Consider the following 12,348-nt stretch of genomic DNA (forward strand, 5'->3'; position numbering starts at 1 on the left):
GGGGGGGGGGGGGGGCATCATCTTTTGTGAAAGTGGCTTTAAGTTATGTTGCTACAGTATAATGTTCTGATAACTTCGCATCACCCTCCTTTCCTTTACACTCCATGTAAGTATGTTACTTACTGTGTACTGCCAATCATTGTACCCCATAAAATCCATTCCTGTTTGAAACTCAAACCCAGAAAATCCAGACAAACTGTCAACCTTCTTAAGTCTGGTTCTTTTGGGGACCTCTTGTTAAAATTAGGTACTATTTTCCTCATCTAACTGAACTGATCTAAAATTGTAATGAAGTTAATTGAATTAACTGTAATTGTTGGTTTGAGTATTTGGATTAGAATTGCTTTTGTTGGTTTTCTATTTGTGTGTAGAACTCTGAGATAACACTTTTGCAGTGTGTTTGTGAAGTTGATACTGTATAAAACAATAATTGAAGTTAAAATAAATACAATTATTAGGGTAGCCCATCAGCTTAAAATTAAGCACTGTTGCCTTTCAGGGGTGTCAAACTCACTTACAAAAGGGGGCCTAAATTAAAACTTTTTTCAAACTAAGGGCCAATTTCAGAATCTAGATTAACTTAAATCAGATACCCAACATCTTTTCATGGTCACAGTTTCCTCAACAAGAGTTTTATTGGTCTCATTTGATGTTCTCTCTTGGGTTTTCGACATCATAATCAAAGATTACTTAAAAAATTCAAGCGATATAAGTATTTTATGTTTCACATATCATCTTGGGGGCCAGATAAGATATCAATGAGAGCCACATTTGGCCCCTGGGCCTTGAGTTTGTCACATGTGCCTTACAGCCTCAAGTTGGACCTGGGGTCTTTCTGTGTGAAGTTTGCATGTCCTCCTCATGTTTGCATGGGCAGTCCAAAATAATATATTTATTCTGCCTTCAGGCCCAGGCCTCCCTTAAAGAAAGGTCTGTGATGTGATCTCCCTATAGCTTGGTCAGTCAGTGTTGGAGGACACTAAAATAAATTATAATGAGTCGTTTAGGAAGAATATTCAATAAACATTTTGTCTCTGTGTGTCCCTGTGATGGACTTGCGACCCGTCCAGGGTGTACCCCGCCCCTCACACAGTGATTGCTGGACATGGGCACCAGCGACCCCCGTGACCCAAAATGGAATAATCGGATAAAGATAATGGATGGATTCAATAAAAATTACAAATTAACGATCATCCATCCATCCATCCATTATCTTTAACCCCCTTCTTCCATTTTTGGGTCATGGGGGTCGCCGGTGCCCATGTCCACCAATCACTGTGCGAGGGGCTGGGTACACCCTGGACAGGTCTCCAGTCCATCACAGGGACATAGAGACAAATGAGACAAACAACCATTCACTCTCTCTCACACACCTAGGGACAATTTAGAGTTGCCAATCAGACTAACATGCATGTTTTTGGTCTGTGGGAGGAAACCGGAGTACCCGGAGGAAACCCACGCATGCACGGAGAGAACATGCAAACCCCACCAAGGAAGGCCGCCGGACCAGGATTTGAACCAGGGTTACCTTCTCACTGAGAGACAGCAGCTCTACCAGTTGCACCACCATTCTGCCATGAACGAACATATGTTTTTATTTATTTAATTTAGCCTTTATTTATACAGGTAGTCACGAGAACTCATTTTCAAGCGAGACCTGTTTATACAGATATACATATGAACACCTCTTTCAAAAACGTCCTGAGATGGGGAGCTAAGTATAGGTTAAACAAGTCATGGGCAATATATGGCGTTTGGAAAATCTCCATCCACCTCCCAAAATTCAAAATAAAAGAAAACAATTTCTTAAAAGGTTGACAAAATCCTTCATTTTACCAGTGAAACTTAGTGAAGTTTAAATTACACAAATAGGAAAAATATTCAAACCTTTACTGATAAACTAAAACATTTCTTTACGTTGATGTTTTTCCAGAACTAGACAGAAGTTTAAACACTCCAATAAGCAAAATTTATCTTCTTTTAATTATTATTTTATACATTTTTTTTTCTTCTTTCGGCTGCTCCCTTCTTCAAAGGTCGCCACAGCGAATTAAGTCTCACTAAGACTTGGCGATTGTTTTTATGCCGGATGTCCTTCCTGACACAACCAGAGACCATTGAGCTACCACAGCCCTCTGTGTGGAGCAGAGAGCTGTCATCTAGGACACCCAGGGGGAGCAGATGGTGGGGGTTAAGGGCCTTGATCAAGGGCTCAGAGTGGGGCAAATGAAGGTGGAGGCAGGTGCGGTTGCTTCACCTATCCCACCCACATTTTGAGGTTGTCGGTAGAGAAAACTGGCAGGACATCTTAAATCATACACATCAAGACTAAACGTTGTTGTTGGGTACTTGTTTGGGGTGCTCTACATTTATAACTGCATAGTTTAAAGCACACAAGTAATTTCCACTTTTATTGGGAAAAAATGTTATTTATTATTTTTGTCTCACCAAATACCCATCCTATACAGCAAGACTGCAGAATTGCAAACAGCAGGATTGGTATTCCACTGCAGGCATAGTAGTCGAAGAGCAGAAACACGTATAGTCCTCCCTGTGATAAATAACAGAAACAAAGCAAGAAAACACAAAGGTTTTGTTATAGTGAGCTGTAGTGGCAGACATAAAATGTAACTTAACTCTCACCTCTGTCACCATAAACAGGCCCGAAACAAAAGAGACAGCACAGATGAACAGCAGGAGCAGCTTACGTCGATGGCCGATAAAAAAGAAGGATGGAAACATGTCTGATATGGACGTCACCAAACCTTCCAGATACACAAACTGTGGATAAAAAGAGAAGTCATCTTTTTTCAGCACAGCCTCTTTACAAAATGTGGAAAGAAGTCAAGATAAAAAAAACAGAGTACTTCACCCTATACTTCTAAAGTTTTAGGTGTTAGGACATTAAAATAATCATTTGGCTTACAGCAATAAAACAAAAGAAAAAATAATATGCAGTCTCAGAACAACAAATAACTTCCACAGCATTATATTGTGTTAATGCTGGGCCATGGGACCTGCAAGACATAAACTGGCTTTTCCTTCGTGTTAATTATTTAGGAACTGCATGCAAAAGCTGTGACTCTGCTGATAAGTTGTAACTTTTATCAAGTTTACTGGGTTTGCTAAAAGTTCATTAGTATGAAACACAAGTGCAATATAAAACTAAAGACATGATCATCTAAATTATGTAGTGATTAATTAAAAAGATGCTAACATTAATAAAAAATGTTATTCTGCAATTACCTGACTGTCCAGTCCAAGAAAAATTATCATGAGGAAGAAGAAGGCAGCCCAAACTTGGGGTAGAGGCATCATGGCTGTGGCCCGAGGATAAGTGATGAATGCTAGACCAGGACCTAAAGTGTTGGACGGCAAAGGTCAAAACATGTTGGTGGTGGTAAGATGTGCATAAAGCAATAAAGACAATATCTTTATTATCACTTAATTAAAAACTTGATAATATTGAGTAAAACAGATGCTCAAGGCTTAAAATGTAACACTGCTAAAATTAGGTTTTCTTTCATTCTTCCTAATTCACAAGTTACATCTTTATTAGAAATCTCATATTGCAGAAGGTTTAGAGGTGCACCATACATGTGTCAACTCTGGTTTGAATAGAAATATCATCACCAGAAGGACAATATGACAAATTTCTGCTTTAATCTCGGTTCAGTTTTGAAGTTTTAAACTGTACTATTTTTAGATATTGAAATAAAAAGTTGAAACAACATCAGGATCAAAAAATTTTTATTTACAGGCACCAACAATAAGTTGAAATGAAAAAGTTCCTTACCTGAATCAGCCACAGTGGCGATGTCAACTCCCAACTCATACGACATGAAGCCAAGGACAGAGAAGACGGCAAAGCCAGCAACAAAACTAGTTAAACTGTTCAGCGTGCACAAGGCAAGGGCATCTCTGAAATCATAAATAGAAAATGTAGAATTTATCTCCCATGGATAGCATGGGTTTGTACACATGCATATAGTACTTTTAAAAATTATTTTTACTCATTGGTGTTTTTTCCTATTAGTCAGCATTGTCCCCTGGTATACTTTGTATATTTTTTAGTTTGTTTCTGTTGAATTAAAATTTTACAAGAACCATGCCGTGTGTTCCAACTGTCATGGAATTGTGCTTCTCATCCTCCCCATCAAAGTTTACTCCAGGGTGTTGGAAGGGTTGTCAAACCTCATATTTAGCAGTGTTGCTTCCATCTTGGTCGTGGAACAGTGGACCAGATCTTTACACTTGCGGAGTTGCTAAGGGGATCATAGGAGTTTGCTTCTCCATTCTACGTGTTTTGTGGACCTGAGGAAGACTTATGACCGACCGTGTTCCTGTGGGGGATGCTGTGGGTGTAGGGGCGTGCCTGGGTTGTTTTTAAGGGCCATCTGATCCCTGTATAACCAAAGCAGAAGCTGTGTCCACATTCTTGGCACAATGTCAAGCTTGTTCTAAGTGCAGGTTGGACTCCACCAGGGCTGTCCTTTGTCTCTAATCCTGTTTGTGGTGTTCATGGACAGAATCTCAAGGTTCAGTCATGGAAAGGAGGGTGTCTGGTTTGGGAACCTTAGGGTCTTATCTTTGCTTTATGCAGATGATGTGGTTCTGTGGGTGTCTTCAGGCCAAAACCTTGAGCATTCACTGGAGCGGTTCACAGCCGAGTTTGAAGTGGCTGGAATGAGAGTCAGCTCCTCAAATCTGGGAAATTGGTTCTCAACCGAAAATGAGTGTAATGCCCTCTCTGGATCGGGAAGGGGGGTAGGAGCGGACTTTGCCTCAGGGGGAGGAGTTAACATATCTGGGCATCTTGTTCATGATTGATGGTAAGATGGAGTTGGAAATGGATTGATGAATTGGGTTGCATCCTCAGAAATGAGGGTATTGCTTCAGTCAGTCATGCTGAAGAAAGAGCTGAGCTAAAAGGTAAGGCTTTCGAATTACTGGTCTGTCTACGTTCTAACCTGTGGTCATGAGGTTTGGGTCATGACCGAAAGAACGAGATTCTGGATACAGTGACCCAGAAGTCGCTGGAGGGACTGTGTATCTTCTCTGGCCTGAACACCTCATGGTCCCCCAGGACAAACTGGAAAATGTCACTGGAGAGAGGGATGCCTGGGTTTCTCTCCTAGACCTGATGCCTCTGCAACACGACTACAGATAAGCCGTAGAAGATGGAGGAACCGTGACCTAAACAGATTCGTCCAAAAAATGTACACACAAAGTTAATGTACTTTCCAGAAATGTAAACCTATTTCATTCATTGAGAAACTGGGTTAAAAGTTACATACAGAACACTTTAAACTGAGTTTAATGAACTCTATGAATGAGTTTAATGACCACTCTACAGTGGTCAGGAAAAAATGGGTTAAGCAACAAAATGAGAGAAACATCTAGGAAAGTTTTTAAATTGCAAAAAAAAAAAAAATCTAATGACAAAAAAAAAAAAATCTAGAAAGATAATATCCTGATTCATGCTCAATAATCCAGTTAGAGAAATCTAAAAAAGTTAAGTCTGGTCCTCTGGACATTCAATAAAACAAAACAAACAAACAAAAAATGTAGAAACGTTTCGTCTTTCATCCGAGAGACTTCCTCAGTCTGAGGTGCTGTATTCAGCTCAGTCTTATAAATAGCACCTTCTCAGAGTGGATCAACCAGTTTTGCTGCTGACAACCAAAACCAGCTGATCACATGCTCAAGAAGGACCATCAGCCTAACAATGGATCATTAGCACACTTTACTGTTCACAGAGGGCTGAGTGATACTAGCAATAACAGCATTTAGCCATCTTATTTGTAAAAAAAATAAAATAAAATCTGTATGCCTTTTTATAACTTTTATAATTGTTGTCCATTGTTGTCATCATTCTTTGTTGAAATCAGGTCTCTCTTGTAAATGAGTCCTCAGGGCTCAATGGGATTTACCTGTAGAAATAAAGGTTGAATGAATTGTAAGAGGGTGACAGTTGAACATGGAGGCCTCCACCCCTGTTTAATGATGGACGGTTTCTTTTCACAAAGATGGCCTCCTTTACTCCTCTCTCAAACCATTGTTCCTCTCTATCAAGGATGTGAACATCTTCATCCCTGAAAGAATGGCCACTGGCCTGGAGATGAGTGTAGACCGCAGAATCCTGGCCTGGACCAGTGGTCATTCCGTATGTTGAGGGAGTATCAGAGAAACTGAGACGTTTATTTTCTAAACATAACGTCCCAGTGACTTTTAAACCCCAAAATACATTACGGCAAAGACTGGTTCATCCCAAAGATCCAGTCCCCCGGCACAAACAGAGTAATGTTGTGTATGCTGTTCAGTGTCAGGAGGGCTGTGATCAGTCTTACATCGGGGAAACAAAACAGCCACTGGCCAAAAGGATGGACCAGCACAGAAGATCAACATCATCAGGCCAGGACTCTGCGGTCTACACTCATCTCCAGGCCAGCGGTCACTCTTTCAGGGATGAAGATGTTCACATCCTGGACAGAGAGGAACGATGGTTTGAGAGAGGAGTAAAGGAGGCCATCTTTGTGAAAAGAAATCATCCATCATTAAACAGGGGTGGAGGCCTCCGGGTTCAACTGTCCCCCTCTTACAATGCTGTTATTGCTAGTATCACTCAACCCCCTGTGAATAGTAAACAGCCATCAGTGTGCTAATGATCCATTGTTAGGCTGATGGTCCTTCTTGAGCATGTGATACCATACAATACCAATTTATTTATAGAGCACTTAAAACAGCAACAAGGCCAACCAAAGTGCTTTACAAAAGAAAACAAACATGCACAGCGGACAGGAAAACATAAAATAAAAATACAGATACAAATAGCAGCAGAAGCTAAACTAAAATGGCCAACAGTGTCGAGTACAGACCGGACCAAAACAAATCACACCATGTTAAAGGCAAGAGAATAGAAGTGGGTCTTCAAGCGAGACTTAAAGACTGAGAGTGTGGGAGCCTGCCGGACACTCAGTGGCAACTCATTCCACATTCGTGGACCTGCAACAGAGAAAGCCCTGTCACCTCTGAGCTTACGACGGGTTTCTGGGACTGAGAGAAGCATCTGGTCTGCTGACCTCAGAGAGCGCAGTGGGACATATGGCTGCAGAAGATCAGTGAGATAGGATGGGGCGGAACTGTTCAGTGATTTAAAAACATACATGAGAATTTTGAATTGGACCCGAAGGTGAATGGGTAGCCAGTGCAGGGAGGCCAAAACTGGCGTGATGTGCTCTCTATAGCCTGTACCAGTTAAAAATCGGGCTGCAGCATTTTGGACCAGTTGTAGACGAGCAATGGAGGACTGACTGATTCCAAACAGAAGTGAATTGCAGTAATCAAGCCTAGATGTTATGAAGGCGTGGATCACTGTCTCAAGGTTCTTTTTGGAGAGTATAGGCTTCAGCTTAGACAGCCGTCTCAGCTGAAAAAAACAGGATTTGACCATCATGTTTACGTGACTGTTGAGTTTTAAGGACGGGTCCATTATCACCCCCAGATTAGTGACCTTTTGTTTCTCTAGCGGGGCTAGAGAGAAAAGGTCAATGTCATGGTTCATGAGTGAGCCACTGGGATGGAACAGCATGACTTCAGACTTCTTCTCATTGAAGCTTAAGAAGTTTAAAGCCATCCAGTCCCGGATGTCAGCCAGGCAGTCAAGAAGAGGCTGAATAGAGCGTGTGCCTCTGTGCCTCAGGGGGAAGTAAATTTGGCAATCATTGATGTAGAAATGAAAGGGTATGTTGTGTTTGCGGAAAATAGCACCTAGTGGCAGCAGGTATAAAGAAAAGAGAAGGGGACCGAGGATGGACCCCTGCGGAACCCCCCACTGGAGCGCTGTCGATGCCGAACTAAAATCTTTGATATTGACACAGAAGGTTCTGTCAGAGAGGTAGGACCCAAACCATTTAAGGGCTGACCCTGTGATGCCCACCCACTGCTCCAGTCTAGAAATGAGGATCTTATGGTCGATGGTGTCAAAAGCAGATGTCAGGTCCAATAGAACAAGCAGCACAGAATCACCTGCGTCTGTGGATATGAAAATGTCATTAAAAACCTTCAGTAGAGCAGTTTCAGTGCTATGGAGAGATTTGAAGCCAGATTGGAATAACTCTAGGATAGCGTGATCCTCCAAAAACTGTTTCAACTGAGTCTCTACAATTTTTTCCAGTAGTTTAGAGGTGAATGGGAGTCTGGAGACAGGCCGGAAGTTGGACATGACTGAGGGGTCAAGGTTAGGTTTTTTCAGGAGGGGCTGGACAGCAGCATGTTTAAAAGTTTTTGGCACCACACCTGAGGATAAACTGCTCTTCAGAATAGCGAGAATAAAAGGACCCAGGGTAGGAAAAACTTCCTTTAGTAGTCGAGGGAGGACCACATCAAAGGGGGAGCCAGATGGCTTCATGCTGCACATTACCTGCTCCAGAGAAGACCGAGAGATGGGCTCAAAGTGGTCAAACACAGCCACACACTGAGATGGGATGGACAGATCATGAGCTGGTGGAGATATGAGTGCCCGGGTGCTTGTCACTTTTTCTAAAAAGAAATGGAGGAAGTTTTCACACAGCTCAGTTGAGGCTTCCAGAGGCGAAGGCTCACTGAGGTGTAGAACTGAGTTCAGGGTGGAGAAAAGAACTCGGGGGTTGTGGGAGTTGGAGACAATTAAATCAGAGAAGAATTTACATTTGGCAGCTTTAACGGTTTTCTGATAGTGACGCCAACTCTCCCTTAACATTTGAAAAGAAACCTGCAGCCTGTCCTTCCTCCACCTTCGTTCAGCTCTGCGACACTGCCGCCTAACGGCTCGAGTGACGTCATTCAGCCAAGGCTCTGATCTAAGTTTTGTTTTTCTGGTCTTAAAGGGAGCAACACGGTCCAGAACATCTAAACAGGCAGAGTTGAACTGAGAGGTTAGCTCCTCAGTGGTAAGAGACACCGGGAACTGTTCGATCCTCTCAGAATTAAAACCTTCATTAAAACGAGCAGCATTGAAATGGTTAATGGAACGCGTACGTGCAGGAACGCACGTCTTAGCCGTAGGACAAGGGGGGGGGGGGGGGGGTGATCAGCTGGTTTTGGTTGTCAGCAGCAAACTGGTTGATCCACTCTGAGAAGGTGCTATTTAAGAGACTGAGTTGAATACAGCACCTCAGACTGAGGAAGTCTTTCAGATGAAAGACAAAACGTTTCTATAATTTTTTTGTTTTGTTTTTATTGAATGTCCAGAGGACCAGATTTAACTTTTTTAGACTAGAAAGATAATGTATGTGCAAACTCAGCATCTCCTTAATAAAACACAGAAAATTTAATTCCTCTTTTTCTGGATGTAAATCACATTTTTTGGATGATTGTTTCCTCTGGTATCGGATGCTGTGCAGCTGGAAGAATTTTTACTGAAACTTTTTTAGTTTTGGACATTTGTTATGATGTGTAACCATGGCAACAAGGCAGTTTTCTACAACCAGCAACTGCTGATTAACATCTCAAAAGCTCAAATAATATCTCAACTACAGCACAAAATCTCAAATGAGTTGAAGGATGGTATGTGGACGCATTCTCATCTACCTGCCAGCTGTGCTCGAGTGCCTGACCACTGAGATCCTGGAACTAACAGGAAACATGGCTCATGACAGTGGAAGGACAGGATCGTTCCTCGGCACCTACAGTTGGCTGTCTGCAGCGACAATGAGCTCAGCAGCTGCTGGGAGGAGTGGCCATCACTCTGGGATGAGTTCTGCCTGGCATTTGGGCGGTCCTACAGCCTGGGGGAACCAAGAGGCCAGCCGAGTCTGGGTGGACGGATCGGACGGCATCTGCAGCCAGTTTCTTAGGATCCACTGTGGAATGGACCTTTACAAGAGATCCTTCCTGCCTACAGCCATCAGCATCTATAACATCTCTTAATGAAATGAGGATAACAAGTTACAGCAACAAATAATTTCCCTCTGGGATTAATAAAGTATTTTTGAATTGAATTTTTTTTTTTTAATCATGTGAAATAAACTATTTTCCTTTTTCTGGACTCGAAACTTGCTCAAAAATTAAATAACTTTTGAATAATACTAAATAAAGGAACAAGCTTGAGAAAAAAAAGTATTTTGCATAATTGGAATTTGGTCAAATGTTCATTTTTCAGCATGAGTATAAACCCTAATCCCACAGTTAATATTTAGAGAGTGGAAACACAAAACTTTGTGGAATATTCTAATAAAAGTCCAGATATCAGAAACTCAAACACCCAAAAAAACAACAACATTGCAGCAGCACACATTGTGTGGCACTGGTGTCATAAAAAACTAATAACCTATCAATAAGAAGATTATTTTTCATACTTGTAGCAGTTGTTGTTGAATTTATTGTAGCTTCCCAAAGCTGGCAAACATCCTGAGCAGACAGCATAGGAGAAGAGCACCTGGCTCCCAGCATCCATCCACACCTTCAGACAGTGAAGTGAAATGTTAGTGTTGGATTCACATGATGGGTTAAATCTCTGACTCTTTATTAAAGATGTTCCTGAGCCCCTTTGCTCCAGTCACTATTAAAATTTAAATCTTGACGTCACTTAAAAATGATGGTGATGTAAAGACATAAAATTGTGTTTGGATGAAATGTTGTGAAATTTTGGGGTTGCTGGTCCTGCCAGAATCAAGCTCTAATTGTCCAAACTGGGGTTATTTAAAAAGCTATTTACAACAGAGAAAATATAAATTGTTCTGAACTTTTTTTACAATCCCCAATTCAAAATATCCTAAATACCTCTTTTTGTTATGAAATTTTTAAGCTTGTGTTGCTTCCTCAACTTTGATGAATTTTTGATCCAGTGCTAATATTATATTTAATTTGAATTTTACCTTTGAAAATCAAATTACTTTAGTTGTAATGCAGTTCTTTCTTAAACTGAGACTTTTTTCAAAAAGAAAAACAAACATCTTTTGACAACTCTGAACAGGTGATTCACATATTTATCACATCTCAAATGGTTTAATTCAAATAGTAGTCATGAGAAGTTCTGACCAAAAGTTCACAATAAATTGTTTTAGCAGACTGCACAAGGAAGATGCTTGTTTTCCTTTATTTTAATGCATTTCCATTGTTTTAATAATATTTTTATATGAATTTAATGATTTTTTAAAGGCGTCCACGTAATGTGTCCTAATGATACAAAATCGGTGTTAAATTATGTTACTAGGCTAGATAATAAAGAAAACTATTTTTATATGATTTAAAAGGATGTCATGTTTTTATATGTACATTAATGAATACTTTTTTCTTATTCATTTTATGCATTAAAATCAGATTTTGAAAAAACAAGCATGTTTTACTTCTGCAGTCAAAAACCTTTGAATCTTAACTTATGGTCACAACTTTACATAATTTAGAGGCTCTTTAATTTGTTTAGTGTCATTTGTTTATGGTTCCTAAGCAAACTAATATGTTTCAGTGGAGGGAGCGCTCAGTGGTGTGGTAACCAGAGTCCAGACCCCCTTATTTTATACTGCCAGCTCCAGGTGGAATGGCAGAGAGACACCACTGAATCCACAGAGCGTTAATATCCCACCTTAAACCTAAAACTAACTTCACCACTTTAGTCACTGGTTTGTAGAAAGGAAGTTCATGCTTTGAGCTGATCACAGGAGTGGCAGACTTATAACCACAGGACCAAGTAGCTTTTGTGAGCTGTTTAAGAAAGGAAAACAACAACAAAAAACTCTGTTAATATGGAAACTATAAAAATTGTGTTTTAATTTGTTAATAATGAAGCCGCCTCCTTATTTTTTACTCTTTTACTTGTTTTGTGGGGCTGTGCAGACAGGTGCAAACAAAAAAGAACATCTAAGGTACAACCCAGTCATTGATCAAAAATAGTATAGGTATCTGTGTTCCAATGCAGTGGTATACTCAAAGTGGTGTCAGGGGCTCCACAACAAAACTTGTACCATCAAAACCATCTGAACCTTTTTAGCTTTAATTTTTACTTTGGATAATCAATAATAATGGAGGCGTGGCCAGGACAGCTTGCAGGTGGCTGAGAGCAGTGAAGGCACAAAGAGAGAAATCATGACGTTCTGTGCTCTTTTGTAGCGTTTGGAGTTTGGAAACATTGTTTAAAGTATTGCAAGAGTGTGGGAAAGGTTTAAAACACCTCAATGGGAGGAATTGTAACAACCAGACCCAGGAGCTGCTAAAACCAGGCTCAGGAGTTGCAACAACTAGGTCTAGGAGCTGCTAAAACCAGGCCTAGGAGCTGCTAAAACCAGGCCTAGGAGCTGCTACAACCAGGCCCAGGAGCTGCTAAAACCAGGCCTAGGAGCTGCTACAACCAGGCCCAGGAGCTGCTACAAC

At 40.9% G+C, this 12,348-nt stretch overlaps 2 protein-coding genes across 2 annotated transcripts in view; one reads left to right on the forward strand and one right to left on the reverse strand.

The window, feature by feature from the left end:
* LOC119414954 (sodium channel protein type 4 subunit alpha B-like) overlaps positions 1-12,348 on the forward strand; it is a 326,309-nt gene that overhangs the window by 44,937 nt on the left and 269,024 nt on the right. The gene's annotated exons all lie outside the window — the stretch shown is intronic.
* LOC119414955 (sodium- and chloride-dependent GABA transporter 3-like) overlaps positions 1-12,348 on the reverse strand; it is a 41,502-nt gene that overhangs the window by 11,757 nt on the left and 17,397 nt on the right. Inside the window, exons 8-12 of the mRNA XM_037682072.1 lie at positions 10,338-10,441; positions 3,797-3,921; positions 3,247-3,359; positions 2,644-2,781; positions 2,449-2,551 (exon numbers count right to left, since the gene is read on the reverse strand). Coding sequence (XP_037538000.1) covers positions 2,449-2,551; positions 2,644-2,781; positions 3,247-3,359; positions 3,797-3,921; positions 10,338-10,441 — 583 coding nt within the window. The remainder of the gene's footprint in view (positions 1-2,448; positions 2,552-2,643; positions 2,782-3,246; positions 3,360-3,796; positions 3,922-10,337; positions 10,442-12,348) is intronic.

This window comes from Nematolebias whitei, chromosome 9, assembly GCF_014905685.2.
Source record: "Nematolebias whitei isolate Nwh7 chromosome 9, NemWhi1, whole genome shotgun sequence".
NCBI lineage: Eukaryota > Metazoa > Chordata > Actinopteri > Cyprinodontiformes > Rivulidae > Nematolebias > Nematolebias whitei.